General features: G+C 41.7%; 2 protein-coding genes across 4 annotated transcripts in view; one reads left to right on the top strand and one right to left on the bottom strand.

The window, feature by feature from the left end:
• Positions 1–6,146, bottom strand: part of IFT56 (intraflagellar transport 56) — a 50,450-nt gene extending 44,304 nt beyond the window's left edge. For 2 of the 3 annotated variants that reach the window (XM_076336470.1, XM_076336500.1), the window contains exons 1-3: positions 6,085–6,146; positions 5,832–5,969; positions 5,331–5,423 (exon numbers count right to left, since the gene is read on the bottom strand). In XM_076336470.1, the coding sequence (XP_076192585.1) occupies positions 5,331–5,423; positions 5,832–5,969; positions 6,085–6,087 (234 nt within the window). In that variant the 5' untranslated portion in view covers positions 6,088–6,146. Of the gene's footprint in view, positions 1–885; positions 1,016–5,330; positions 5,424–5,831; positions 5,970–6,084 lie in introns of those variants that run through there. The other variant, XM_076336480.1, reaches the window with a different exon arrangement.
• An 11,802-nt stretch (positions 6,147–17,948) lies between these two features.
• The window catches only part of GUCY2C (guanylate cyclase 2C), a 47,190-nt gene continuing 37,446 nt past the window's right edge, over positions 17,949–27,692 (top strand). The window contains exons 1-5 of the mRNA XM_076328694.1: positions 17,949–18,159; positions 19,080–19,189; positions 20,494–20,561; positions 24,218–24,433; positions 26,830–26,951. Coding sequence (XP_076184809.1) covers positions 17,949–18,159; positions 19,080–19,189; positions 20,494–20,561; positions 24,218–24,433; positions 26,830–26,951 — 727 coding nt within the window. The remainder of the gene's footprint in view (positions 18,160–19,079; positions 19,190–20,493; positions 20,562–24,217; positions 24,434–26,829; positions 26,952–27,692) is intronic.

Below are 27,692 nucleotides of genomic sequence, written 5' to 3'. Positions count from 1 at the left end.
CATATTCTGATATTTCTTACACATCCACATTCATTACATATCCCTTAATACTGTCACATAAACTTGTGTTTCATTTCTTGCTATTTGTGAAACAGTAAAAACTTAACAGATCAATCTTTCAATCTACTTTTTTAATGAAGAAAAACTTTGCAGCTACCAAACAGTGATATTCCTGAAGATAAACATCTTTGCTCTGCATAACAATAGGTACTAAAAACAGAGGCAGAGAGACCTCTCGGTGCCATTTTTTTCCCCTCTGTCAGGTTTCTGTTAAATTCCTAGGGAGGCCCATCCCAGTGAAAGTGCCTCCTGCTAGTGCTTCTGTTCTCCATCCAGCCATGTCCAACAGGCAGCATAAGGCAAAGCAGGCAGGGTCACACAAGGTTCTCACAAGACCTGCTGAAAGAATGCCATCCACATACTTCCCAACCACCATAAGCCTCTCATCCCTCCCAGCAACACAACCCCTTGCCGACTCTGTACTCTTCCTCCAAACATACGAATTGGAATTTCCCTCTTCCTAGGGAGAGTTTACCAGATTGTGCCACTGCGGGTGGAAGACTTCTTACCTCTTGGGGAAAGGCACAGATACATATACATATAGCACTAGATAAAATAAGCCATGCCCAAAGGACAGTGAATCCCAGGAACAGAAACATGCTGACAATAATAAAGTTTATAGTTTGCAAGCATAAAGATTTTTTTTTTCTGTTGCCAAGCAAAAGTAAACTGCACTCCCAAAGAGAGAAGATATTGGTAAGGTATGCCCTTAAAAGCCAGCTCAGTCTTGCTAGTACTTCAGGGACTAGCTGTCCTTCAAGAAGATTTAAAATAAATAAAAAATAAAAATAATAAAAAAAAGAAAACATTTTCATAGAAGCCAACCTTTCCTACTGAGGCCAGTTCAGTCTTGACGTAGGCCTGTCATGGAGCTCTGAGAGACAGGCCACTGCTGTTCATTGGGACCATCTGGAATCTTTCAAAATCCGTTCAGATTAAATGCACCCAATGGTCTCTTTCGGCTATGGCTTCAGGCAGATTAATTAGAAAAGACAAAGTGCATAAACACAAGTCATGTTCTGGCTTGGCCATTCAAAACAAGCAATAAATAAAGAGTGCTCTAGCAGTACCAGTGTGAATCTATGGAAACACAGTAAATAAAAATGAGGACTGTTAGTGATCCTTACCCTGTAGTTCTGGGCCATGAGCCCAGACTATGTGCTGTTGCCCCTTTTCTCACTGAAAGGCATTCAACATCAGTCTCTCAAAGACTACTTTACATGAGCTTTCCCCGATCCTCTCGAAAAAAACAACAAAACCAAACAAACTAAATACTCCAAAAGCTTTCCTAACAGTCAACCTGTGGCACACTTTTGCCAACCAGGAGCATAACAACTTCTTGCTATTTCACCCTTCTCTACTTCTTGCCCCTAACACGAGACACATGCGCTTTTCCTCAAAAGCAGGCTGCCAGGTTGATTGCCTACAACTATGGACACCTACTGACAACGCTGAGGCCAGCAGGATTCTGCTCAGTGCCCTTACTACTTGTCTGGATTCTCCAAACCCATAAACAGACCCTGAAGAGCCAATAAACAGGCCAACCTATAGGGCTGCCCAACAAGTGGTCAAAGGAGGTATGGAGATATTCATCGTGTGGAGATAATCATCATGACAGAGAAGCCTAGAGAACTTCCTGGAGCCAAAAATCCATCTTTTCCTTTCCAGCTTCAGCTATCAGGAACTTGAGCGTACCTGTATTCTCACACTTCCCACAGAGGTACTCAAGCAAGACCAGATATTGCTCATGGATGAGCCCTTACCCTAGTATAGCCCTATTCCTTTCATGATTCACTGACTGAAATTATCTCGAGCCAAGCCAGGGTAGGCAGGAGGTCCCATCCACCGAAGAGGTGGAACAGCTCCTGATTCTCTGCTCTCAGATAGGACTGTTTGAATCCCTGGATGTAGTTTGTGAGATTTTGACAGAAACAATGCATTGAAGGCTCTGGTCCCAGGATCATGCTTTGCTGTCACGTGTGCCACTGATGGGCCAAAATGGCATTACCATGTCTAGCAGCTGTACCATGCCAGCATCCTGTGTGCCTAAGCCTGGTCAGAGGGTGCTGAGTGCGAATGTGAAACCTGTTTTTGAACCCAACCTAGCAGTGCACCTGCCCTTGCCAATTCGTCTCTTAAATTGTCAGTACCTCAAATACATCTTATAGCCCTCCCTTTCTTAGGCCCTGGCTGCTTCAATTTATAAGATCAGACAGCTCAGAAACAGAATCATCGGACTGATGCTCTGATTCTGGTCCTTGGGTGAACTTGAGAAATTTTTCAGGAAAGGTTTAAGATTAGTGCTATGAATGAGTCATGGCAGAAAGACAGGTGGGTTTTTCCCCATTAGGGATAGTAGATATGGAAGACGAGAAAACTAATTAGGTGCTGCTATCCACTAGGGGAGTTCTGGTTGCCATATGATGCCAGGAAGACACTAGCCACTCAGTGTTAGTAAAAATCAATTTGTCAGTGAAGGAAGCTAGACAGTCGTCAGGGAGGGACTGCCACCATGACTGCTGGAAGAGTTGAGTCCAGTGCAGTACCATCTGTAAATTGGTGTACAGCAGTAGGGATGATCCCACCAGACCACTGTTGGTGGCATATTCTTTGAGAAAGGCATCTACCTACTAAGAAGGGGAAAGTGTGACCCTAGTGAAGCTGAGGTTAGTGCTCTACCTAGAGAATACCTGACTGTTGGTGTGCCTACGATAAGAGAATGTGAAATCTCTCATGTGAATGCGCCAGATATTTTGCTGTCATTCTCTCTGAAGATATTCTTGAAGCTGGAGGTCTGTGTGTTTTTCATTTTTTCCCTGCTTCTCCCAGTAGTGGATGATGGCCACCTCACCCCAATTCCCAAGCCTCTCCAAAAGTTGCCATGCAACCAGCATGCCTGGCTCACTATGAAAGTATCATTATAAATAAAAGGATTATTTAGCAGCATAGTTTCTGAAGACCCTCATCAGGTATATGGAACACAAGCCATGAACTGGGAATATAGCGACACAGACTATGCATTGTCACTCGCAGGTGCTTAGGAACCATTTAGTTTGTGTGTAATGTCACTCCGGAGAATTCTGCAGAATCTTCTATCCATAGTATTTATTTACAGTGCTCTTGGCACTCCCCAAAGAGTGCTCCAAGATCTAGAGGGTATAGATAATAAAGGAATTTGTCCTTGAGAACACAGCAGCAATGCCTCTGTAACATAGCAGAGAAGATACAGCATTACACTTCAACCTTGAAGCTGATAACTGAAAGGCAATTCAGCCTCCATAGTCAGCACTCTTTCCCTTGATTACTACAGGCTTGGGAATTACAACTACAGTGTTCTGTCCCAAAAGAAACTAGGTTGAGATGCACAGGCTCATTTCCCACATGCCACCGCAAAATGGCAAAGTCATCAGGACTCATCACTGTGCTAAAAAAAAAATCAGTCTTAAACTGAAAAGATAGGCCCTGTGATCTCTCACTTAAAACACACACACAAACAAACCAACCACAAACCATGCATACAAACCTTTTATTGTCCCTACTTGGGCAGAAAAACGGGAAAAAGACGACCATGTTGCAGTTTTTAAAAGCCTCAATCAATAGCATCACCTAGTGGTGAATCAAACACCACATACAAAACCTAACCTCTAAAAAAAAAGCTGTTACTCTTTCGTTGAAGGAAATACTTAAAATCTACTCTGGCTATAAAAGCACCTACTGGGTATTCCAAATAGCTTGCAATTTCTTTGAAATAAATTCTGTTATTTTTCATTTGTATACAAACATTTTTCTTCTTTTAAACTTTCACTCCTTATTAACACCTAACATCTAGATAAAAATTAACGACAGCAACTGACTGTTACATTCTTAATCTTTAAATTCCACAACTCTAAACATTAATATTAAGTTACCACTATGTCTTATGCTGCTATTTTACATTCTATACTGTATACTGTCAATTTGATTCACTGAGCATTTCTAACATCTCCAACGGATGTTTCCTCTTCAATTTTTTAAGGGGGAAAGTGCCTTGTGAACTTACTCGGAAGCTTTAGAAATTCTATTTCTGCTTCACGTACGAATATTGTGCACATGTATTACTATAGTTAAACACCTAATTTTATCTAAGAGAGAAAATATCATCATTGTTCTATAATCTATTTCTCTATGGTTATTTTCTTTTGTTAATACTTTAAATTATCATCTGTTTTTAATATTTCTTCCAGGGAAAGCAAGTTAAAAGACTGCAAAACCAGCTATACTTCACAGTTACGCTTCACAGTGAATCATGATGGAGATCTCCCCCAACTGACATTGACTGAAACCAATAAGTCTTAAATGGTGCAATACAGCATTGTACGGACCCAGCAATTCACATCTGTAGGAATACAGCAATGAGACAAACAATACTCAGGCAGACGGAGTTGTTTTCAAATCTTCACTAGCTTTGTGGGTATCACCACATGACTCCACAACACCCCCTGTTCCAGTGTGCACACTGATTCCAGCCCTCAGAGGTACAGAGCAAGGCAGACAACAAAAATTTGTTAAGACTTCTACAGAGAAATATGTTAGCACAACTGAGAAGGTAAAGGGATCCCAGCGACACAGGCAACAAATTGAGTTTCACTGGAGGCATAAATGGACACAAGAGAAAGAATTGGATATTGTATATGTATGCATATACACTGAAAGAGACACAACAGCACTGTATGGTGCACATATTAAAAATGTATGTGTATTTGAATAATCAACGTGTCTTTTAGTGACTTAAAGCTTTTGGAGAATAAGAATGTCTCATTTCATTGAATTACCTAATACAAGAAAACATAAAGAAGAACAATAAAATACATTAAATGGCCAGGGGCACCAACCTCTAAAGAAAGAATTAAAAAAGCATGCATATTACAGATAAGCTACACAATGAAGACAAAGACATAATTAAACCTGAAAAACAACTGTGGAAAGCTAGCTGCAAAAAGGGAATGGAAAATTTAGGACGTGACCTATGACATTTAAAAGGGCAAATTAGGCTACTGAGCCTAGTATTAAATCAGACAGTAGAAAACATTAAAAAAGGTCTATTTTCATAGGCAAATACCTTTTCTTCCAATCCAAACTGCTTTCCACAGCATCTGCCTTATTACCGTACATTTGTACCTTAACTGGCTGGCAGAACTATTCCCTATTACAGAACATCTTCCTCCTGTTGTCATCGCTTTGTCACAAGATCCTGATTTCCAAACTCGGGGAGCAGGATTTCCCCACCTTACCTCCAGTGCTCTCTTGTAGTCACCCAAATGAAAGGCTGAGTATCCGATCCAAAGGTCAGCATCCTCCTCCTGCTCACCCACGTGCCGTTTAAACTTTGTAGAGAAGAAAGAATGTAAGAATTTTGTCAACTGCCACACAGTTTATAAAGCCCCACAGATAATCAAAGTAATACTAGGCCATCTTATATCACGGATGGTTTGACAGCTGTGGATGCTACTGGGGTGGAGCTGCTCTCACATTTCTCAGGGAAGCAGCAGGCAATCCTCACATGCCAAACCCAGTTCTGCGAAGTGAGGGGAAAAGCTGCCGCAACAGGGCCTAACGGGTGCGGAAGGAGGCGAGGGGGACGCAAGGCTGGGTAAGGGTTCCCCTCGCCCCGCAGCCGTGTCGGGCACAGGCCTGGCAATGATGGTATCGCTCTCCGGAGGGGAGCGGGAGAGCCAGGGTGCCGGCGGCGCCGTCGGGCCGGGCCGGGCCTCCGCCCCCGCCGCGGCCGTTACCTCTAGCAAGGCGATCGCGCCGGTGAAGTCCCTCAGGGCCAGGAGCTCTTCCAGCTGCGGCACCTTCTTCCCTTTCTTCCTCCGCCTGTCTCCCGTTGGCGGGGTACCCCCCACGGCCGGCTTGGCCCGAGAGAGCATCTGGGCAGAGAACAGAGCGGGGCCGGGTCAGAGCGGGGCCTCGGCGGGGCTTCCCCCGCCCGAGATGGGGGAAGCGCCGCGCCCGCCCCGTGCCCCCCGCCCCGCCGCCTCTCACCATCCTGCCGCCAGGCCCGAGCTCCGAGCTTCGCCGACGGCGCCGTTGCCAGGGTAACCGCGGGACGGCGGAAGGCGGCGGCGCAGACCCGAGCGCGGCGGCGAAGAGGCTCCGGCTGGCGACTGGCGCCGCCCCCCGGGGTTCCGCCTCCGCTGCGGCGGGCGTCGGTCTCCGTAGCGACCGCGGGAGAGGGGTCGGCCCCTCAGTCAGACTCTGCACTTGCTGGCACCCCGGACACGTAGGCCCCTGTGACTCGTGGTCTAATTCCAGCTGCTGGCACTTAAACCTCCATACACACACACACACACACACACACGCAGAAAAGGGAGTCCCCTCACCCAGGAAAACAGTTAGAAATGGCGTTTAAGATGAAGACAAGAGGCACTGCGCTGATGGGGCACAGGGCACGGCCAGAGGAATGTACTGACAAGCAACTGGTTCGCACGTCACCAGCCCCTTTTATCCCCCTGTCCTGTGTCCCATACTGGTTCCTCCCCAAACTCCCTCGATCTCTTCCTTTCCCCACCTTCGGTCCTTCACCTAAACATCCCATAATAAGTCTTGTGCAATCCCAAAATGCTCTTCCCTGGCATGCCATAATGAGTCTCATATGCTTGTAGTCAGCAACCCCCCTCAGTCTGTAAGGTGATCCAGAGAGCTTCTTCTGTTGACCAGAGAGCTTCTCCCATTGATCTTGATGGGTTGATCACTCTCCTGTGACAGCCCTGTGGGGAGAGAATCCCACAGATGTTCATACTTTTTTGGTAAACATAGCCTCTCCATCTGTATTTCTAAAATTATAAGGATGGAGAGCATAATATAAAATGTTAAGTATGTGGGTTGTATACATTTTAACCGCATACAGTGGATGATCTCTATGGCAAACTCTGGATAATTTTCAAGCCCAGTTTGTTTCCTGTAGCATCTCTGACATTGCAGTTTGCTGTGAATAAAACAGATCTCTCTTAGTTTCAGAGGAACACCATGTGGTGGAATTCGCCAGACTTTCATTTTTATTCTGCCTGAATTGCACCATTAGCAATTCCAGTGCAGAGGACCAATACATTACACTACTGCCGACAACTCAACTAGCCAAATAATACATGTCCATGGATGGGACTAATGAGGTATCTGTATATCTTCCATTTTTCCTTCCTTGAAAAGAAGAACTTTTTGCACTCCATCAGAAAAAAAAAGAGGCTTTTTTTGGTATGAATAAATATATCCTGTCACACTGCAATCATCTGTAACATAGTCCAGCAGTAAAGAATTGTGTGCTGCTTCTTCAGAGCATTGGTTCCACGTTCACCTTCTCCCGATCACTTCAAGATGGCTTGACCCAGGCTTGCAACTGCCCCCGAGAGGTTACTCTGCAACCAGGAACTGCGGGAGCACAACAGCACCATGATGGTGTCCCTTGCTTATGAATGTGCTTTCATACCACAGGCCATAAAGAAGGAAGGCAAATAATCCACTCTCCCACAGAGGATTTCTCTGCAAGAAATTAATTTTGAGTTAGTCGGTCAAAGTGATAAAGAATGTGTGCCAGTGATTTGGTCTCCTTTTATAGCTCTTCTCTATTAAGTAAGGTATTATTTCTGTCAGGAGAAAATTAATTTTCCATAAATAATTCTGAAATTATTTGCCTTTTCAGAGATTTGATTTTAAGTGGTTTTTTTATGTTGTCAAGATTGTATATATAGACTAATTCATTCAATACAGGTATCTGCCCTCTTATCAGTTGTTTAGGAATTTCTATTATCTAACAGAACAAAAATTTCAGCAGGCTAGAAGGCTTAAGATTCTCCTCTATCAGAACCCTGTGAAATCAAGAAAAACATCTAGATTGACAGGGATATTGTAAGACGCCTTTTTCCTTTCAGATCTTAAACAATGCCTCAGAAGTACTTCATTTCAAACTGAAATAAAATAATAATTGTTGTAAATACCTCCCAGTAATTTTCAGTACTGCCAAAGAATAGTCTGGCTCCATACAGTAAGCTAGGAAAACTGAAGATTTGGGTTTAAGTTTTTTTTACTATACAAATGCCAAAGTAAACAGGGTAAAGGAGGAGAAACAGAAGGAGCAGAAGTTGTCACTGATGAAGGTGTTATATTTTTGTCTGAAATGCAAGCAATCAGACAGTACAATTAGGCAAGATTCTTATTTTTTGAAAAAAGTAACTGAAAATATAATTTTACTACATTGCTTTCTTCCATTTTTTATATAGATTCTTTCACAAGATCCTGCTGTTCTAAGAATCAACATAATAAATACGGTAAAATATTGACTCAATTGGAAGAAAGCTCTCAGCTGCTCCACTGGTTTCTCCCATTTCCCAGTGGCTTCCTGAATTCTTACGAGGTGGGTCCAAAGCTGGGGAATGTGTGAGAGCTAACAGATTTGCAGTGCCAGTGGGTTAGCTGTGGGCACAAGAAGGACAGTGTCAACTGAGATAAAAAGTAATAGCAGCCAAACCAGTTCCTTTTTATTTGCAGACAGTGTTTTGCATTGTGCCAGTGGGATTCCAGCATCTAGCTGCATTGTGGGGGGGATTTTCTTGACCAAAAGTTTTGTGATCATGCGGAGCGGGGAGTGCTCAGAAGCATGACATTCTTCTCTGCTGCCAGCTCTCTGCCTGCCACGGGGAACTCAGATGGGAGACATCTTCTAACCTTAACTATGCTTTGGAGGCAAGTCCCCTAAGCACTGCCTGTACACACACACCTCTTTATGTGTAATTTTGCTGCCTCCAAAAAGATAACGTGTTCCATAAGGGTTAGCTTCAACTGAGCTTCAACTCACCTGCAAGATGAGAAAGTAAAAATTTATTCTAACTGGACATAATGGTCTGGCTTCCAATTACAAAACTGGAGACACATTATATGTAAAGCAGAACTGTAGGTTACATTTAATAGCAAGGATCCTTCTTAGCTGCTTCAGCATGACTCAAACGGAGTTCTTCTGGTACATTCTCAAAGCTGTGACTCTACCTGTCAGATCGTTCCCTCATAGGTGAGGTCTACAGCAGTATTAAAGGACAAGGTGGTGAGTTTGGTTGTGATTGTAATCAATCAAAACCATAGACTTTGCCATCAGAAGGGTTGCTGATTATAAATTGCACAACTCAACAGGTGGGCCATGGATTGAACACAGTGTAAAAATTAAGTTATCTCCTGACTTGTAGAGGTGTTATCTGTACACAGTGTGTGAGCAATATAAGTAGGGGGCAAAATGCTAGAGTTTGGCATTATGGCAATTCGTGTGGACTCTCTGCGTACAGGAGTGGTCTAAAACCCATTCAGAGCAGTAGGAGTCTCCATTCATATCTAATGTTCATTAAAGTCAATTGTGTAGGAGGACACAGGTAATTTAATCCTGTATTCTCACCAGCATCAAATTGACCAAAATATTTTTAGCCTGTCTGGTGTAGAAATTATTATTAAGATGCAGACCAAAGTAGGTAGAGATGTTAGAATCTTTTCCTCATATGAAATGCCAAGATGACACTTCATAAATTAAAGACAAGTCAAGAAGTTCAGCTACTCTATTAATAATGCTGGAAAACTGCTGCAGTTCTTACCATCACCATTCTATTAGCAAGTGGCATTATCTTGGAGGCTGTGAGCTGTAAAATGACTGATGATCATGTTTATTCCCACACAGAATTGCTGGGAGAGAGGGAATTGACTTACACTGATAGCAGCAAAAGGGAAGTCATGCACCTGTGACTAAACACCAAGATAAGCATCAGACAGTGTAATGAGAGTGTTTAAATAAAAAATCAGAGAGTGGAAAGTGAGGTCTAAGAAAAGAATAGGAAGGAGGGGAAGGAAAGAAAAAAGGGAGAGAAACGAAAAGCAAGAAGTGGAAAAAAATCATCATATAACCAAAGCAAGAAGTTCGGAAGTGACCTTTGCATCAGCAACAATCACATGCTTCAATTTCTGTAATGTCTGGGTAAGATCATGTTTTTTCAGTAACGATGCTTCACCATATTCTGCCTCTTATATCTTGGAAAATGCATCTGACAACATCTCAAGATAAATGATATGCAAAAGTGAGAGCAATGAAATGCTCCCCTGCTAAAGCTACAAAGGCAATCCCCTGAGATGAGTAAATGGGAAATGATTCCTTTAAAAGCAAGGAACTTGAAGAATATTTGCTTCTTTTTTATGCAGTCAGCAACATCTGAGCCTTAATCTGCCCTGGATAGACCACCCATGATGAGAGAAGGCGAAATATGTAAGTTGACAGCAAAGACCAGCCTGCAGAAGTGACAGATCATGTGCGAGTTTAATGCTCTTGCCAGGTCTCTATTGCCCCGCTCAAGAAAGCAAACAACAGTTCTGTCAATTAAAGACCTCCAAACGGTGAAACAAAAATTCATAATTTTTATCTTTATTTTGGTAGGGGAACCTCTTTAGTTTTCACTGATGTTTATGTCTGTGATTGTATGGGTTCTTGGGAACTGTACCTTCAGAATTTTCCTGATACTTCCAGCACCCAACCTGTCATCAAGATTCAGTTAAGTTAATAAAAGTAACTTAAATGCGGTCCTTGTATTGGATTTCAGCATCACATTTAGGTAAGTTTTTGGAAGTTTATGTATGTAGAACCAAGGGAGGGGAGGCGAGACAATCTGCTGATCCAGCACCAGTCAGTGTCAGAACTGAAAAGCAATGTATGGTTAGCTGGATCCACACAGACTTACCCAAGCCAGAAAGCCACATCATTGCAAGTGCTATGTCCCAGAGAAAGCAGTTGTACTGGTCCAGGACGTGTGCTGATGTATCTGCACAGTATTCCACTGCCATATGGATTTACAGGATCCTGTGCAATGCAGGATAGTGCAGTAGCGCTAGTAGTGCACTAGTAGTGCACTAGCCTGAAGATCTCATAACTCCATCCCATCACATAGTATAGATGTGTATAATGTTTAATAAAAAGAGTTTAAGGAAACTGAAGTATGTGTCCAAGTGTCGTGGTTTAACCCTAGCGAGCAACTAAGCGCCATACAGCCGCTTGCTCACCCTCCCCCCTGGTAAGAAGGGGGAGAGAATTGGAAGGGTAAAAGTAAGACAACTCATGGGTTGAGATAAGAACAGTTTAATGATTGAAATAAAATAAAATAAAATAAAAATATTATTATTATTATTAATAATAATAATAAAGATTGTAATGAAAAGGGAAACAACAAAAAGAGAGAGAGAGAAACAAAACCCAGGAAAAACAAGTGATGCAACCATTCACCACCTGGCGACTGACGCCCAGTCAGTCCCTGCGCAGCGATCGTTGCCCCCTGGTCAACTCCCCCCAGGTTATATACTAAGCATGACGTCATATGGTATGGAATGTCCCTTTGGCCAGTTTGGGTCAGCTGTCCTGGCTACACTCCCTCCCAGCTTCTTGTGCACCTCCTCGCTGGCAGAGCATGGGAAGCTTAGACTTACACAAGTCCTTGACTAGCGTAAGCACTACTTAGCAACAACTAAAACATCGGTGTGTTATCAACATTATTCTCATATTAAATCCAAAACACAGCACTGTACCAGCTACTAGGAGTAAAATTAACTCTATCCCAGCTGAAACCAGGACACCAAGACATAAATTATTACACACTCAACCCATTTACCTTTGTAAGGAAAAACAGAAGAGATGGTTGCACATTACAGATAGCTTACATTCGTCACTTGACAGAGCTGTATCCTGCTGAGTCTAGAACAGAGGCTAACTCTTACGCTGAAAAGAAAAATATGTCCTGTCACTCTGGAAACAAAGTCCGTTAGAGAAAGAGTACAAAATCAGCAGTTAAGAGGAAATACTTCTTACTATTTATTTCGGTAATATACAAGTTAGATGGATGAATAATATTCACTTCAAAGTGTGTATGTGTTGGGAAAGGGTTAAAAGGAAGAAGACTTTCTTAATTGAGCTAGATATTTATGATACATCACATATTTAGCTTCATCTTCTGGTATGTGGCAACATAGGTCAATGGGAAGATGGGGCCACCACCCAAGCTGCTGGTAGTATGATGCAATTCCAATTACAACTTTTCTTATCCTTGTCTATAATCTTACTAGATTGGTAACTTCTGATGGGAACAGTCAGTGCTTTGAAGTGTAATTCGACTCTAATCTGTGGCAGCAGCTATGAACTCCAAGAACAGACCTAAACTCTCGATAACCCATGAGAATGGCAATATAATAAGGACTTCTACTTTATCAGGATCTGTACTGGATCAGGATCATGCTGTACTATCAGGATCATACAACATGACCCGCATGCTGTTTTACAGGCTTGTTGTTTATAAGTAGATAGTTTCAGTCCAAAGAATAATGTTGTAAAGGCTTTCTTTATGTTCTTGCGTAGTAAATGAGAAAAAAAGATCAGTTCTGAGAAGTCAACATAGCTGCTATGCAGCTGCTATACATGTATACTATATACATATATACAGCTGCTATATAGGTATACTATACAGCTATGTTTGTCATCATTTACATTACTGTCTTCTAAATCTGGGTAGTAGAAATATTGTAAAAATCATTTAAAAGACAGAAAAAAATGATTTCATGTCCTTGGTCTTCTCTGTAATATTGAAAGTTAAAGAAGAAATCTTTATACTGTACAGTCTAGACCTGTAAGTTACTGACATTAAATAATCACAGACATTACAGTACTGTAATGTTTTCTTTTCTGTCTGTAATCCCATTTGTGATTCCAACCTCTAACAAAACTGGAAAAAAATGGAAACTGAAATATTTCTATTTTATTTTTCTTCAATGTGATTTTCTAAATCTTTTTAAAGACAAGGTAAAAGCTGTTAAAGCCCCAGACAATCAAAATAATTTGGAATCAGGCTTAGTAATAATGGGTAGAACTTGAAAACAACATTCATTGAAGTTTTTCTACATTTATCCTGTTGGCTAAATATGATCAACTACTACAACATATAATGTCTCATGCAAATTTCATATTAAAAATTCTGTATTTTACAGAAACAATATTGACAACCTCATTTATTCAAAAACATAGGCATGGCCACTGAAGCCAAGGAAATTTGTTTTTTAAGTAAGTGAGAATTAAATACATAAATGCATCTGCTGTTCTTTTTATTTACGTATCTTTTCAGATTTTTTTTTAATGTCCTTTCTTCACATTTCCCAATTCTGCAATGCTGGAGACTTGCAGCATCTCTTTCATTTCAATGGAACCTCAGATTCTTGTGTACTATCAAAGTTCCCAGATCTGGAGCAAATAAAATATAATGTACAATTGTGAAACTCATAAGTTGTTCATAACAATCATAATTAAATGACATTGAGAAAATAAATAATTGTAGCATAGATGTAGAAAAAAATTCCATTTTAAAGGACATTGTCAAAATATTTTATTCTGCAAAATAAGACAATTGTATCACAATGCATGTTTCTTTACAAAATAGTTGCTTGAAATATGCTACAATGGTTGTCTTTGGTACCAAAGACATTGAAGATGAGATATGTCTACATTGTCTTCAGACTTGCTAGGACTATTGGTGCCGACTTCCACAGTAGTAGTTTGACTGACTGGGGGCAGCTGATACTTTCACATAACTCTTTGGCTCTTCTGAGCTTTCTGAAATTTTCATTCCATATCTTCTCTCTATTTTCTCCTCTCTAAGTGGTCAAGTGGAAATAATGATTTGTAATTAAGTAAAAAAGAAATAAGGCTACAAGCCAGTGAAAAGGTCCTAAAAATAAATGTGGTAAAGGTATTGGAGATACACAGTGCCTTATTCTGAATATGGTTGCACTTTTACAATATGAGCTGCATAGGCAAAGGGACTCTGTGATGCCCAGGTTGGGCTATCATTCCCATTTTTCAGGTCTCTCAGACTCTGTACAAAAAAGAAGCCATTGAAATGAGGAAAGCCCTGTCACATGGACCATTAAAAAAGGACTGGAAAATGTTCTGTAAAGCATAATCTTACATAGGCTGAGAGCCTTAGAGGAACAACTCTTTGGGTTTTTTTTTTGCTCTTCTGGTTTCTTTTTCTCTGTCTGAGTGTCTTTGAATATTCCAGAAGACTGAGAGAACCTCTCAGGGTAGTTTTAGATCAGGAAGTCAGTGCTGATTATGTGTTTCAAATACACCCTATAATATCCGGTTGTTTATTATCCAATAAAACAGAGGGCAGAACAAACAAATAGTGCTGTAGAATCATGCACTAAAAAACACTTTTCACTAAAACCAATGATACAGTTCTCTGCTGAGTTAATTTGAGTTGGTATTTGTAATCTAACACAGATTATAAGAACACCCACAGAGACCTATTAAGGTGTTTTGTAGCTGTGCAATATATTGCACAGGTATTGTTGTTGTTGACGAGGGACTGAATTTTGTCTTCAGACAAATAAATACAGGGCCTGTCTATCTGAATCTTAATCATCCCTGTGCTTCTGAAGGCAGAATAAGTGATAAACTACAGGGTTTCTATTCGATGATTCAAGGGGAGACCTTCATCAGCTGTTAATAATGCTAAGACTACAAAGATGAAGTACTCAAACTGATGTACACCTAAGAACTGACTTTTTGGATAGATACTTGCACATAGTGAAGATATTTAATGCTGGGATCTTTTTTACCTTTCTGACAAGATGATAACAGTAGCTGATGCCTAGAAGCCACAGCTAGAAAAAATGCACCGGGGATGTCAGATGCAGTTTCTTAGCACCTTATTCCTTAGAAGGTGATTAAACCTTGACTCTTTTAAGAGAGAATAAGTAGTTCTAGAAGATGTGCTTTAAAGATGTTTTTGGCATAAATTTTGCGGCTTATCCTGGGGGTGTCAGGAGAGGTTACCTTAGGCAGGATATGCCTGGTGTTTGAGTCTCTTGCTCTGCTTCTCCATGTCATCACATTCTTTCAGGGGAAGGCAGAGTCATTTGCATTGCCTTCAGGACGCTCCCATTACTTGTAGTTCTGTTGTAAGACAGTATTTCTAATTAAAGCTGCAGTCGCCTGTAGGAGTCAAAAAGCTTTTTTTTCCTTTCCTCTGACACATAATTTGACTTCTAGGTTTCTGAACTGTATCCCTCCCTGACTAATCTTTGAAGTGTGAGAACTGGCTAATGGTTGGAGAAAAGTTACTGAGATAGAGGAGGCAGTGCCCTGAAGAGATATGGAAGATATTTTTGGGTATCTGGCTGGTTTGTGTCACTGGTAACCTCTTGGTTTTATGGACTGCTAGATCGGACATTATGAAGGAATTAGATGAAGTTGGCTGGGATCCTTGGGAGCTTAGCTTCATTCTGCAGCCAGGGCACTATGAATGGACTGGCATTGGTGTCTCACCTCTTCTATTCCCTGGGGACTAAAGATCCCTCAGGCACAGGCAGCAACAAACACAAATATACAGAAGTTTTTGCTTTTGCTTGTGGCAGGCCCATCAAATTTTGTGCTTTGCACATATGACTCACTTGTCTACTTTTTCTTCTCTCCACCCCCATGGTCATCTATAGTATCAGTAACTCTCATGTTTACAGCATGATGCCACAGCTTTTCTTTGTCTCTCTTACACCATGAAGCAGATGATACTGATCAGTGTGCCAGGCAACTGTGTCTGATGTGCAAAGCCCTGAGGTACAAGAGAAAGTGTGGTGTTCAGCCGGTTCCAGGGAGCTTTTGCTTCACCCCAGCTGCAGCCTCCTACCGCACTCCCTCCTGCTCCACATCACCCGATGCTTAAGGCGTGCTCCCATCATGGGACTTGACACAGAAACTACACACACCGGGCAATTAAAAAGTTGAGAGGTCAACAACTCATTTATAACATGTTCTGGCTGGGGACTCCCTGTGGCACCATGAAGGCAGGGGGCAAGGGAGAGAGTAAAAAGAAATGCTGTGCTAAGGCTATAGTTGATTTTACCTTTTGTTTTTAAAAGACATTTTTAAGCTGCTATGAAAACCAAATAAATACATGAATAGATACAAAAACCAGGGAGACCTCAGTGCCATCACATACTCCCTGTGTGACCAGCAATGTAGAATACTCAGTTCTACTTGCATTATCCACACTTGCTGTTTCTCTCAGGTAGGCTAAGAAGAGTATAAAAATGCAAATCTTGCTCTCTGAAGTTAATGACAAATCTCTTATTGACTTATATGGGATAAGTTTCAAGGGCTTTGTAATTATCTATAAAACGGGGCAGTGATGAGCAGATGATCTCACCATGAAAAGCTATATTCCATTCTCAGTCTGTGGCTCTAGCCAGCCATACTAGTCCAGATTTTTATATGACAGACTGCTAATTTAGAATTACTGTATTACTAATTACAAATGCTAGATTAGATATGCTGAGGTGTTCAAGGTCTGCTCTTAAATACTGGCTCACGGTCTCCTCTGTTGTTTAGTATAAGAAAGATTCAAGCAATAATTATTTGGTATTAAAAAAGGATCATGTAAAAGTCTGTGCAAATATATTCAAAGTATATTCAACACCTTTTAAATACAGGCTTTGAAAGAAACCATGGAATTGCAGTTCTGTTTTATACCAAAAGCACTGTTACTTACACTGCTGCTGATTATTTTCCTTGTTTGTCTTAAAATTATTTCAGGAAGGTAATAAAAGTAAACTGATTTATTATCTGACAGCCTCAGTCCAGGTTTCAGTAGAAAAACAGAAGCTGCTGTAGGTGTGCACAAACACCCCAAATTCAGACCAATCACACTCAGTACTTTATTTAAATTTGCCTGTTGATTCCTTTTATCTTGCAGTTCTCCTTTGTGCCCAGACTTATCCAAAAGGCTTGTGCTTTTTTTGTCTTCCCTTCATTCTACCTACCTTCCCTGAGACCATTCTCAGGAAAAATACTCAGGAAAGCCCAAGAGCCCTACCCAGGAACAATACCATGGTGTGCTTTAGTGTGTGCCTTTTAGCGATGCCATTTATAATTTTGCTTTGGTCCCACAGGTCTGAGATGTGGCCTTCAGCTGTGCTAATCCTTACCTGGTGCAAGAGATTGTATCACATAAAGTATGAATATGTTGGGCCCCCATTTGAGGAGCCATCTGACAAGGTGGGAATGGGCAATGAGACCTGTGCTGCCTGGGAGCAATGTGTCCGGGGCAGATCTGGGGCGCTTTGGTGTGCAATGCTGGGTGAGTACGAGCGGACGAGCTTTGTGCTGAGTCTACTCTGTAGGTAGAAACGAAGGCTTTGGTCTGGAGGACTGCAAGTCAGACATTTTTGCCAACACAAAAAGTGCTTCAATGGTAAAAGCTAAAGGAGTGAAATTGGTAACTTATCACAGAAGAAAATATACCCTTGATTTATGAGCCCAGACAGCAGAGATGGTGTGGCAATGTAACCAGAGATGTAGGGCAATGCAAACATGAAGTAACCATCTGTTTTCCTCTAGACTTTAATGGAGCTTGTATTTTATTTCCATTTTAAAGGGTCATCTTTACAGTCCATTTTGTCCTCTCCCCTTCCTTCTCTCAGCTCATCCTTGTGATGAAGAGTTAGTGCCCTTATCAGGCAAGGTTTCAGGTAACACTTCAGTTTTATAGCCTCAGCCTTTCCATGAGCAAACATTCACAGCAACCTTTAGCCTCTCTCCTTTCCTGAGTTTTGCTGTTGCTGTTTTTTCACAAACAGAAGTGCCACCTAGTACACTGGAGGGGTGGGCAGAGGTGAAGGCGGGGGGATAGGGAAGTGCCTGAGAGAAGAATCGTACAGCCTGTCTTTGAATCTACGCGTGGAGATCTCTTTCGTCCTATCCAGGAACAAAACCAACGTAGAGTACCTGAAAGAAAGAGGGTTGGAAGACAAAAAGAGAAGAGAGAACACACACAATGGGTCTAAACTGAACAATAATGAAGCAACGGATGTTGGGTCTGGCCCTTTGGCCTTTGTTTTTCTCTCTCAAGCTGCTGCAGCAAGTTGGTTCAAACGAATGTAGCAACAACAGTTATGTGATCAATGTGATGCTCATGAATTACTCGGACCTCCCATTAACTACTGAAAATTTGAAATTAGCTGTGATCAAAGCCTTGCAAAGCGTACAAAAGGAATTCAACAGGATAGGTAAGGCAACGGGTGTTGATTATCCCTCTCCTGCTGTGGTTTCTTGTCAGACTTTGTGCCACAGCTTTCTACTCATCTGACCTTCAGCAAACTGCTCCTCAGACATTCACCTTATGTAGATCTTACAGAAATAATGACCTCCCTCTGTGGAAACAGAAGTGCTCTACAGATGGGCAGAACCATATTTGCTTTCATGGTGTTTGGGCAGACTTCTCCTGCATGCTTTTCTGGAATTGTTCAGTTGGGATTGGGAACACGGGAATTGCTGAACTGGATCAGACAAGACCAGTGATCCATCTAGTGCAGTAACTGGGATGCCCTTGCTTCCTCTCCTGGCTGGATTAGCCTCTACTTTCTGAAAATAATTTTCCTCTTGACCCCATCTGTTGATCACATTATGACTTCAAGTGTGAAGAATCTACAGTCCATATGTTTTTCCCTCATTTAGAGTCACTGCAGATGATGCTTTTATTTATTATGTTATCTTACCTCTTCTTTCATTATCACCAATCTACTGTCACTCTCTAGAATATAATGGGAAAAAGTTTCCGAAGAAATGATAGCTATTCCCTTTCTGCCCCCTAGTTGAAGAGATTTTGTCCAATTTTATTGGAAAGTGGTCTCTCAGTTACTTCCTACAGAGCTTTTAAAAATGTCTCTAATAATGGCCAGCACTAAAAGTACTTCGTACTGAAAGTACCAACACTCAGCAGAAGAAGTCAGCAGCCCACACTGGAGCAAATTTTACAGTCTCATCCTAAATAGTGGGGGTTAGGCGGTAGGTGGACTTTCTAGCAGATTTTTGTTGGGAGACATCCTAGCATAAGACTGCTCAGACCTGTGTCAGAAGAAGAGGGATACGGTGTATTAGTGGTTATTTGCAACTCATGATGCTGTTTACTTTTACGTTTGCATTACAGGAGAAAATATTACAGTCAATGCCACCTTCCACAGCGCCTCACCACTCTATGTCTCACAAGGCTGTCGTACCAGCACCTGTGAAGGTGTGGAGCTCATTAAGGCAATTTATGTGAGTAGCAGGCTTCTTTAAGTTGATTTCCTATGCAGACAAGAATTTTTCTTTCTGCATGTGTGTGCACATGTGTCTGTCTTTCCTTATTAACTTTTGATCCTGTTGTTCAGTTCCAAACAAATTTGACAGGGAAGTGAAGTTTTCAAAGAAAAGGTGTTTCTGTAGGTTTTGTGAAGACAAGCAGGCAAATAGTGGAGAGAGATTCTATGAATGCTTCCCAGAGGCTGTCATTAGACATCTGGTGGCAGTGCTGGCTAAAGCAGCCTTCCACTCCAGGCTCCTTTTCCTATGCTTATGTTGTCCTCTTTTTTATATCTGCACAGATCTTTGTGTGGCCACATAACAATCTATTAAAAAAACCTGACAACCAACCAACCAATGAAAAAAACCCAAACCCAAACACTCAAACAGCCCAAGCAGAGCAAAAAAGGTCCATTTCCAACTGGATCAGACCCTGATCTGGTTCACCATCAGTTTACAGAAATAGACAAAGGAGAGAGCTGTGCGAGGATAGGAACATGCAGACAGAGAGATTATTCGGCTGGCACTGATACCAAAGAAACACGTATGGAACTATGCCCAGAGGGCAAAGATGAAGTGCTCACTTCTCACTAGAAATCACAGAAGTCACATGGGAGAAACTGTATGAATATCTTAATATGGGGAAAAGCTTCAGTTGGAATTGGTGCCTTACAAGAAGCCGTGTTTTGTGGATTTTCTCATGTCTAATAACTGTCACCTCTGAGTGAAGCTTTGTCAAGCCAATGTGAATTCTCAAATCTACCAATGTATGAGCACATGCTATAGTCTTTATTAAGAAGTCATCCCTCAAGGCACACAAAGCTAGTGGTCAGGCCTCATTTGGTGGTCATGGAAGGTTTTTTTTATACAAGCTTCATATGCACATAACTAATTGTTTTTCTGATACACACTATCTTGTAATTTCAACCCCTCTGTCTTCTGCAAATGCAAGCACTGCTGGGGTGTGTAATTTCATATGTGCAATTGTAACAATTGCAACATTTCAACCCTAACTTGCTGGCTGTCTTTTAATAAAGGTCATACTCACAGGCACTATTCTGTCCTCTGCCTTTTCTTAGCTTTCTGTGATTCCTCCCTCCTTCACTCTAGGTTTGTTCTTTTAACCTTTCTGTAGCTTCTTTGCTACTCTGTTCTTGCTTTTGCTGAGTCAATTCTGTGACTTTTTCTCAAATCCTAAAGTTTCCTTCATTCTCCCATCCTCCCCTCTCTGCCAGTCCTCTGCACTGTCGCCACTACTGACCCTTTCTGATCCCTTGCAGAGGAGTGGTAGACTTGGCTGTGTCGTCATAGGACCTGCGTGCACTTATGCCACCTACCAAATGGTCTCGTAAGTACCACCTCTTCCCCCTAATACTGTGATGTTAAAGATATCAACTGCTGAACAAAGTTGTTTTGTGTACAACAAGCCAGCAGAGACATTGGGGTTTAGGATACATCAGACACCTCAAGATCTACAGTCAAGGCAGTAAGACTCTTATGCATAGCCACTATGTTTGGTAGAGAGAAGAAAATCCCCTTCCAAAGTCCATTGATGAAATCCCACTGCTAGCAGGGAAACTTTTCTAATTGCGGACAGTCAGTTGATTGATTGATTGATTGATTAAGGGCTCAAAAGACTTAACTCTTCAGCAACTGCAGCAGGAAAGAGATGTTAGCTTGAAGCATGTAGACATCGCAGTACTGCAGCAACAGGGGTCCTTCTGGGTGGGTGTGCAGTCACTGAGAGGGGCCTGAGTTACATGTGTCAAGAGAAGTTCCAAAAACCCCAACCATCTTCAATAAAGAGTGTTTAGATAGGGAGCAGCCAGTTTCATCCTAACTCTTCTGCCTGCGGAAGCATTCCTGAAGAATGAATCTCTCTACTATTGTATTATACATGAACCTGTATAATTCTATTCTATATTATATTATACATTCATATGTTAATTTTCAGATATTAGGAAAAGTGTAAGCTGAATCTGCAGACTTCTAGCATAAATCAGTTAAAAAACCCCCATCAGCCATGATGTACAAATCCATGTTGTTACCCATGTGAATCACTTCCCTTTTTAAACTTTGGTAGCCTTTTGGTTTCACTGAGAGATACTGGAAAGATTGAGACACTTTTACCTCAAGCTTTATCTGCTTTTAGCTCTATACTTTTCTTTGAGTGGCATGACCAGAAGTGAATACAATGTTACTGGTGAACGCATGTGATTGATTTATAGAAGAATCAAAAGAATAAGTCTTACATGTGTATAGGACCGTGGTAAAATCTTATGCAATATATCCCATTTTATTTATTGTGCCTCCTAACTTTGTTTGCTTTTCTATCTGCTGGATATGGAGCTGCCCAGAATGATGCCAAAGTCTTTTCCTTGGACTCTGACACAGTTAAACCAGTAAAAAGTATGAATAGCGGAAGTTTATGCAAAGCAATGAAGAACACTAACAAACAGGCAGCTGGCTTTTGCCCATGGTGCAATAGCTTTGCAAATCAGAACAAGTGCTTCACTTTACAACACTTTAAGTGTGGGGAGGGTGCTGTGGGGAGGGCGCTCCATGGGCAGCGGGGCGGGAGTGTGCAGGGCCTGTGGCAGCCCGGCTGCTGCCTGTGCTTGGCCACCGCTCTCCGGGTTTCATCTTTGGCTTGTCAAATGGACATTAAGCGACACTGGGTGATAACTGCAAGAGCTCTATAAGCAGCTGCTGGGATGTTGTGACAGAACAGTGGAAGTAACAAGTGTGGTTTGGGATTAGCCCGACTGTCTACCTCCAACTTCTTCAGCATCTCTAATTCAGGAAGTCATTGGGCAATGATTAATGGGATGAAATTTAACAAGTCCAAATGCCGGATTCTGCACCTAGGATGGAGTAACGCTGGGCACAAGTATAAATTGGGAGAGGAGTGGCTGGAGAGCAGCCCTGCAGAAAGGGATCTGGGGGTGCTGGTCGACAGCAGGCTCAGTATGAGTCAGCAGCGTGCCCTGGCAGCCAAGAGGGCAAACCGCACCCTGGGGTCCATCAAACACAGCGTAACCAGCCAGTCAAAAGAGGTGATTATCCCACTGTATTCAGCGTTGGTGTGGCCTCACCTTGAGTACTGTGTGCAGTTCTGGGCCCCACAGTTTCAGAAGGATGTGAAGGTCCTTGAATGTGTCCAGAGGAGGGCAACAATGCCGGTGAAAGGGCTGGAAGGCATGCCCTATGAGGAGCGGCTAAGGACTTGGACTTGCCTAGTTTGCAGAAAAGGAGGCTGCTCATTGCTCTTTGCAGCTTGCTGAGCAGGGGACATGGAGAGGGAGGTGCTGATCTCTTCTCTCTGGTATCCAGTGATAAGACGCATGGGAGTGGTTCAAAGCTGTGCCAGGGAAGGTTTAGTCTGGACATGAGGAAGCATTTCTTTACTGAGAGGGTGCTCCAACACTGGAACAGGCTTCCTAGAGAGGTGTTTGATGTCCCAAGCCTGTCAGTGTTTAAGAGGCATTTGGACAATGCCCTTAATAACATGCTTTAGCTTTTGGTCAGCCCTGAATTGCTGTTGTGGTTTAACCTCAGTCGGCAACTGAGTACCACACAGCCGCTCGCTCACTCCTCCCCCTCACCTCCCCCCCCCCCCCCCGGTGGGATCAGGGAGAGAATTCGGGGGAGAGAAATCGGGGAGAGTAGAAGTGAGAAAAACTCATGGGTTGAGATAAAAACAGTTTAATAATTGAAATAAAATAATAATAACAACAACAATAATAATGTAATAATAATAATACACAAAGCAAGTGATGCGCAGTGCAATTGCTCACCACCTGCTGACTGATGCCCAGCCAGTCCCCGAGCACGGCCCCCCCCCGGCCAGCTTTCCCCAGTTTATGTACTGAGCATGACGTCACATGCTATGGAATGTTTCCTTGGCCAGTTTGGCTGTGCCCCCTCCCAGCTTCTTGTGCCCCTCCAGCCTTCTCAGTCGGTAGAGCATGGGAAACTAAAAAGTCCTTGACTAGTGTAAGCACTACTCAGCAACAACGAAAACATTGGTGCATTATCAACTTTGTTCTTGTCCTAAATCCAAAACAGAGCACTGTACCAGCTACTAGGAAGGAAATTAACTCTATCCCTGCCAAAACCAGGACAATTGCTCAGGCAGTTGTAGGTCCCTTTCAACTGAAATAGTCTATTCTATTCTAAGTCAGTCAGAAAAATGTCTGTTTCACTAGTGAAATACTTTCCTTGGCATTACTTGTTACATCATCTGTGCCTGTTACTGTTGCAACAAGTATAAACCCTGTCATTTGGTAAGTGGGCTTTACCTGGAAAATAAAGTTTTGTCACAATTATGACAACAACTCTGATGGCCATGTTTTTTGCAGGCAAAATTCCCTGTCATAAAAAACCACTTACCATACAAGAACTAAAATATTTTGAGTCTAGTCATAAGATTGCAGCATCTAGGAAAATACTTTTATCCTTTAAAACTTATTGTCTCTGTGGATAAAAAATACCTTTGTTTTACAAATTCCCTGCCAGCAGAGGATTGCCTTAGTTTTTCTCCCTGACTGCTGCTGTTGTACAGCTCCTAAAATATGCCATAGTGAAACTAAAAGGAGTAAAGCTTTTTTGATGGCAAAAAGCTGTCACCCTCCGGCATTACCCCAATAAAGAGATCAAATTCATCCCATGTTAATGGCAGATGGGGAGCAGAATCGGATGGGTCCTTGAGCCTTTGGACTCCTGTCACAGCCCTTGGGCTGAAACGGTGCATGATACCCAAAAGGGCACGGGGAGTTGGGGGTAGTGAGAGAAGCTGCCTGGACCAGTTCAATGGGGCTTTTCAGTGCCAATATTGACCTGAAATCTGCTTGTGTTCTTGAGGAGTCTTCTGTTTCAGGTTCAAATTGCTGTTAAACTAATGCAGGGCACAAGAGGAGAGGGAGCTGAGGATGGAAATCACGTGGTAGCTGCCTTGGTGCAACAGCAATCCGTTCAGACTTGTCCTCTTGTCTCTCCCTTCAGAATTGAAACAATACTGAGCCTGCCTCTGATCTCTGTAGGGAGTTTTGGACTGTCCTGTGACTACAAAGTAAACCTAACCCGCCTTCTGACCCCAGCCAGGAAAGTGAATGATTTCTTCTATTATTTTTGGAAAGAATCTTGGCTGCCATTCAAAACCATAACCTGGGAATCTGCCTACATTTACAAGAGGAATGAAAACTCGGAGGCATGCATCTGGTAAGATCCGGATCCACCTCTGACCCGGCTGTTGATAAACTCCATCTCCATCCTCAGGCATGGTTCTTACAAGCTGTCCTTCGAGTCCTACATTTTGGGAGGTGCCTTACGGCTACCAAGGAATGAGAGAAGGAAAACATGAATTATACCCTTTAGCTGTATTTCATATCTGAATGTTTCACTCAGTCTACTTTTAAGTATTCTCAAGCCTTGGCTTTTCCTGTGGACAGCACAGCACACATGTTGTCCCTGCTGGAAATACCTGTTTACTGCATCCTTGATGTAAATAGTGTGACATGAGAGGCTCCTCCATCCGGCTCTCCATAGATGCCTTTTTAGGTCAGGGGTTTTATCAAGCTCTTGTAATGTTTCTCCACATCAATGGCTTCAATCTGTGGGCACTGTTGTTACTCCAAAACATTTCCAAAGTTCAAACTGTGTCTTTCTTTGAACAAAATGACCCCCAGTGATTGCACAGTTTAAGCTATGCTCTCACCAGTTTGGAGCAAAGGAGATGTCTTCACTTTGTGACCTGAAACATCAGTCTGTCCTTGAATCTCAAGAATACTGTTTTTTGTCCTTGCCTAAAATCAAAGGCTGTTTTTAGTCAAATAGACTCTTTAATATACTGATATTTATCATTACTCTTCTTTATTGACTCATTTAATTTTCAGCTCATGTGAGTGTTTCTATGCTCCTTTGAATTTTTTTCCAATTTTGGGACATAAAATGCTGATTAATTAAAAAAAATCTCATTTCTCCTACTAATTTTACAAATGTAGCTCAAAGGCAGCCAAGAATTCATGGAAATATCTATTATTTATCTTTCCAATTCATAACCTGAGGAACTTGCAGAATTTTAAGCAAAATTTATGTCTGTATTGCCTATAGAGTGATATAGGCATGTACTTACATAATATTTTGTATACAGAATTTAATTTTTTTTTCTGAATTAAGGGGCCTAAAATCTGATCTCCAATTCACTGTTTTGTAGATATTTAGGGACTTTTATTGTTTCCTCCTTCTTTTTTAGTATAGATAGCAACTTGATCACATGATGTAATTGCTATGATTACCTCCCTTTGATGCTTTGAAACATCAGTGCACTTTGCTTCTCTCTTACTACAATCCCTATTTCTCCATGTTCGCAGCTGTAATTGACAATGCACTACACACACTTTAGCTAAATCCCTTTAATTCTGCAGGTTTCATACCTTTCAGGGAAGTCAATGCATGTAAGTTATTTCCCAAGTGTTTCTTACCTTGTCTTTATTAATACTTCTGTTCAGGACCTTCTTTATGACTTCAGAACTGTTCCAGCTCCTTTTCTTTATTGTTGAATTAACAGAAAAAATCAAAATTAATTTTGTATCTCTGACCATTTTTCATCCTAATATAGTTGTAAAAGTGCATCTCATTCTGCTTTAATAGAACCTGAAGGTTTTTGAACTGTCTAATTTAAAAAATCCATTTTTGCTAAAGCACAAGTTATACTGCATGGGCTAATTGTTTTCCCCATATATGTATAAAAATAAGTGAATACCCACAGTGATAGCAAAATTAGGTTATGTCTCAACTATGCATATGTTCCTGTAAATTAATGGTTAATGATTCTGTTCCTGAAAAAAAATGGGAAGCAAAAGATATTTAGTAGATTATGGGACTGGGATCTCAGTGTTGCTAGATCAAAAGTTAAGCAGTTTGAAAACAAAGAGATTTCTTTTGGTTTTCCCTCTGCATTAACTTTATTTCAGACAGAATGTCTCTTCTCAGACACAACATGTTGAGGCAAGAATAGGATTTAGGAGTTGGCTGTTTTTGCTTAATCTTTTAGCTAGCTTTTACTCACTTGGTTGTTTTCTTTGCTGTCCTCATTTTTCCCCTTCAAGTTTTAACTGACTCAGTATAGGGTTTTTTTGTTGCTACTTTCCTTCCTTTGCTTCTCTCACAGTCAGGGTATATGTGTGTTTTTTATCTCAGTTCTTTCTGCAGCTCCCATTTACTCCTTTGAACCTTCACATGTGTCTTCTAAGATTACCACTGATGTCTTAAAACAGCAGAGCTTCCTGGCTCTGTCTCCCAGTTAGTCTTACTATAATTTCCCCATATCCCTGATTTCTTTTCTTAATTGTTAATGTCTTATTACATCACTGTATTCTCCAAACCCGTCCTTTGTACAACCAGGCTCAAATACCTCTGGGTGACTTTCCAAACACTTCTAAGTCTTTCATGCTCTGTATTGATTTTCTCTCTTCTATTGCTGCAGAAAAAAGTGTTTTATTCTGCCTTACAAACACTCTTGTGTCCTGTAAACAGCCTATCTCGCATTTTGGCTTATTTAGGAGAATGTGAGGAGTTAGCAATTTTCTGACAATGTCTGTGCTCCCTTGTGTCAGGTACATGAATGCGCTAGATGCTGGAGTCACACACTTCTCTGAAAAACTGAAGTTTAAGGAGATTTTAAGGACTCCGGAGCAGCTTAAAAAAACTGTGAAAGATCCAAAGCGGAAAAGCAATGGTAAGGGGGGGCTGAGGGTGCAGTCTCCCCTGCAGGTAAGTTGCTTTTCCCAGGAAATCAGACCTACCCCTTAGTTACATTTTAGGGATAGTCTTTCCACAGAAATGGTGGAGAAACGCAGATATATCATTTCACATGGATGCAAACATAAAATGGCACAAAGTTCCTAGATTCCTCTCTCCACCCCATAAAATATGGGGGAACATCCTGGTTCTAGAGAGCTTTTGGGGTGAATTATCCCATCTAGGCACAAGCTCTGTTTTGTGAAAGATTCAGAAATCCAGGAATCACAACTCCTCCTAAGAAGGGCCTTAGATACCACAAGAATGCTTAGCTCTCTACCATCCCTGTGTTTGCAGCCCTGGTACATATATGGGCCTCATTTGTGCCATCAAGGGGCTCTTCTTCTGGAAGTGATCCATCTAAACTAGAAAAATGGATGAGTAAATACCTCATCTTCTCCTGACTAAGCACTTGGCATCAGCAGGCCAAGTGAGTGCGAGAGTAATAAGTAAGCCAATGAAACTATTACTTGAATGCCATTTAACTTAGAAATGTTCATATTCAGTAGCCCATATTGCATTAGAACTGCCAATGCTTATTTGAGTGAGATAATGGTGCAGTCAGACAGAAAATGGTGCAGGTGTTGAGGCACCTTTTACCACTTTCCCTCAAATATCCCAGTCTTGCTGCAGAGGCTGTAGCTCTGTGCCTGGGCCCCAGCACAGCACAGGTAATGTG

This window comes from Aptenodytes patagonicus, chromosome 1 (assembly GCF_965638725.1).
Source record: "Aptenodytes patagonicus chromosome 1, bAptPat1.pri.cur, whole genome shotgun sequence".
NCBI classification, from domain to species: domain Eukaryota; kingdom Metazoa; phylum Chordata; class Aves; order Sphenisciformes; family Spheniscidae; genus Aptenodytes; species Aptenodytes patagonicus.
The sequence above is the reverse complement of the archived record's forward strand: the minus strand, read 5'-3'. Positions and strand labels throughout refer to the sequence as shown.